This window comes from Cariama cristata, unplaced genomic scaffold, assembly GCF_000690535.1.
Source record: "Cariama cristata isolate BGI_N322 unplaced genomic scaffold, ASM69053v1 scaffold25293, whole genome shotgun sequence".
NCBI classification, from domain to species: Eukaryota; Metazoa; Chordata; class Aves; order Cariamiformes; family Cariamidae; genus Cariama; species Cariama cristata.
In genome coordinates this window covers 1195-3826 of record NW_009609292.1, presented here as the reverse complement: position 1 = coordinate 3826, position 2632 = coordinate 1195, and the positions used below count along the sequence as shown (strand labels likewise).

General features: G+C 57.9%; 1 protein-coding gene across 1 annotated transcript in view; it reads left to right on the top strand.

Annotated features, from left to right (window-relative positions):
* The window catches only part of AAAS (achalasia, adrenocortical insufficiency, alacrimia), a gene marked incomplete at both ends in the record, with an annotated part of 4971 nt that overhangs the window by 2017 nt on the left and 322 nt on the right, over positions 1-2632 (top strand). Inside the window, 5 exon segments of the mRNA XM_009697503.1 lie at positions 137-266; positions 845-938; positions 1076-1143; positions 2094-2175; positions 2530-2614. Coding sequence (XP_009695805.1) covers positions 137-266; positions 845-938; positions 1076-1143; positions 2094-2175; positions 2530-2614 — 459 coding nt within the window.

Genomic DNA, 2632 nt, shown 5'->3' with positions numbered 1-2632 from the left:
ATGACGGGGACGTTTCCCACCCGTGGAGGGCAGATGTTGTCTCTAAGGCCCCCGGCAGCGTGTATGGCGTTTTCCTCAAACTTCCCCATTTCCAGCTGGCCCCAAAAAGTCCCTTTGCAAGCTGCCACCTCCCCAGCCCGGGGAGCGGGCGTTAACGTGGCTCTGTGTCCTGCAGACGGGGTGCTGGAGCCCTGACGGCAGCCGACTGCTCTTCACGGTACTGGGCGAGTCCGTCATCTACTCCTTGTCCTTCTCGGAGTACCGGGGTGAGTTTGCTGCCCCGGTGAAGCTTTACAAGAGTCGGCAGCTGATCCCCAAGCGATCTTCTTGCTTCTGGCTGTGGCTGGGGCTGGCCCGGAGGGTTTTTTTTTTTTTTTTTGTTTATTAGCTGCATTTCCCAGCTTGCTGGGCACAAAAGGATGGACGCAAACCCAGGACATGCAGAGGGAAGGGTGTCTCGGGGGTCTTTCAAAGCAGAGAATCTCTGTGGGGTTGAGTTTGTAGGTTTTTTTTCCCCCCTTACGTTGCTTCTTGCTCACAGTTATGATCTTACAGTCACAAACAGTTTGCAGGCAAACTTTTACAGTGGGTTAAATGCCACCTCCGTGGAAAAAAGCCACGTGCGCTGGGCTGGTCCTGATATTTGTTGAGGGGAAACCTCCCCTGTCCTCCATCCCAGGCATAGGCAGATGCTGCTGGGAGAGCACCACGTCGCTCCACAGCTGCTCTGAGAAACAGAGATAAATTACGCATCGCTTTGGAAATAAAAGTGGGATTTATGGAGTGAGATGACCCACAAGTCATTTGACCAAGAGATGAGAAGTGACCAGGCTCTTTGTTTCAGGGGAGATGCAAGGGCAAGTGGGCGGCTCGAAAACAGCTTCTATCGTGGCAGATCTGTCTGAGACCACCTTCGAGACGCTCTACGGGGAGGAGAGGTGAGTCCGGCTGCGCCTGTTGCCCTAACACAGCACCTGGGAGGCGGAGGGGGTCTGTGCCCCCCTCAGCAGCCCCCCAAGTGTTGGGGACGTTGGCTGGAGCGGGGGAATTTCACTGCTGCTGGTGCCGGTTTCAGGATCGGAGGAGAAGTCCACTCCATGGTGTGGGACCCCACCGGCGAGAGACTCGCAGTGATCATCAGAGGTAAGAGGGAGGTGCTGCCTCCCCCCTGCCTGCCCCAGCGCCGAGCTGTGCCTGAAAATCCCCCTTCCAGCAGGCAGAAGGGGCACAAACCCCGCTGGGGCGAGGAGTTGGGTCGGGAAGGCAGCATCCACCCTCCATCCTTCCTCACCATGACTCTGCTCCTCCGTATCCTTCGGAAAGGGATGCGTCCGAGTTCCTTCCCCGCTTCCAGTCAGATGAATCACCCTTCTCAACCCCCCTGCAAGATCTCAGTGTTCCCACATTATGCTTGGAGCCTGACTGGGCCTCTTGGCTCCATTTTTTAGGAGCAGCCCCTGGGATAATTGAGCCATTCAGGCTCTCCTGGACAGGCCCCGCTCCGAGACAAAGCGGACCTTTGAGGGAGCACCAAAACACGGTGCTGGGGATGCTGCTGCCTCGGGCTCCCTCCCTGCTCACCACCAGCAGGGAGACAACTGAAGCTGCTGGGCCCAAACTTTTTTTTAATGCTGTCCTTAAAGCTGGGTGGGGAAGAAACCAAGTGGGGGGAAAAACCTGAGGGTACCAGGACTGCCATAGCTGGCACCCGCCTCTCCTCTGCACCTCCAGGTAGGTCCTGTGAGGATCTCGGTGCAGAAACTGCGATGGGATGGAAAATAACCTTCAGGTTGGAGGGACAGGGCCCCCACGTCACACCTTAAAGGCTTTAAATCACCGAAGGGTCTTTGAAAGCCCCATCCGGGGATCCTGCTCACCTCGGTGTGAGGAAAACACAATCCGCGGCCGGCTTTCCTCCGCCCCAGTGGCTGCCTGCCCCCAGTCTCCGCAGCGCCCAGCTGCCTCCAGCCTCCCCACACAAAAACCTGACCTCCACGTCCTCCGGTCCGGCGTCGAGGAGCCCGTCTGTACACCCACGCCGTCCCTCGGACAAGGGAAAACCTCGCTGCTCCTTCTCTCTCTCCCTCCTTCAGGGCATCCTGACGCTCCTGGGAGCCAGACGATCATTGCTGTGTTTCGCACCCGCAACAGCCCCGTGTTTGAGCTTCTGCCCTGGTGCGTAGCAGCACGTTTTGGGTTGGTTTGTTTTGGGTTGGTTGAATACCAGCAATTCCCCCGGGATGGGGTGGGGGAAGAGCAGCCCCACCTCAGAGCGGAGAGACGCTGCCGTCCTGTGCTCCCACTTCAGGCAGCGTCACTGTTTTACCCCAGAATCGGTTGTGTTTTGGCTGTTATTGTTCATTATCCACCCCAAAAGCTTTCGCTTCACGTTACCTGTGCCTGGTGCACCCCAAACATCTCCAAACTTAACCAAAAAGCGCTGTATTTTCCCCGGTGTGACTGAGTGCTGCCCCACGGTCGTGCCATAATGTGCCATACCCGTGGCTTTTCCTTTCCCCCCCCTGCCAGCGGCTTCCTGCGAGGCGAGTGCGGCGCGCAGCCCCAGCTCATCGCCTTCCACCCCTGCTTTAAGAAAGGGGCCCTCCTGACCGTGGTGAGTGCGGTCCCTCCC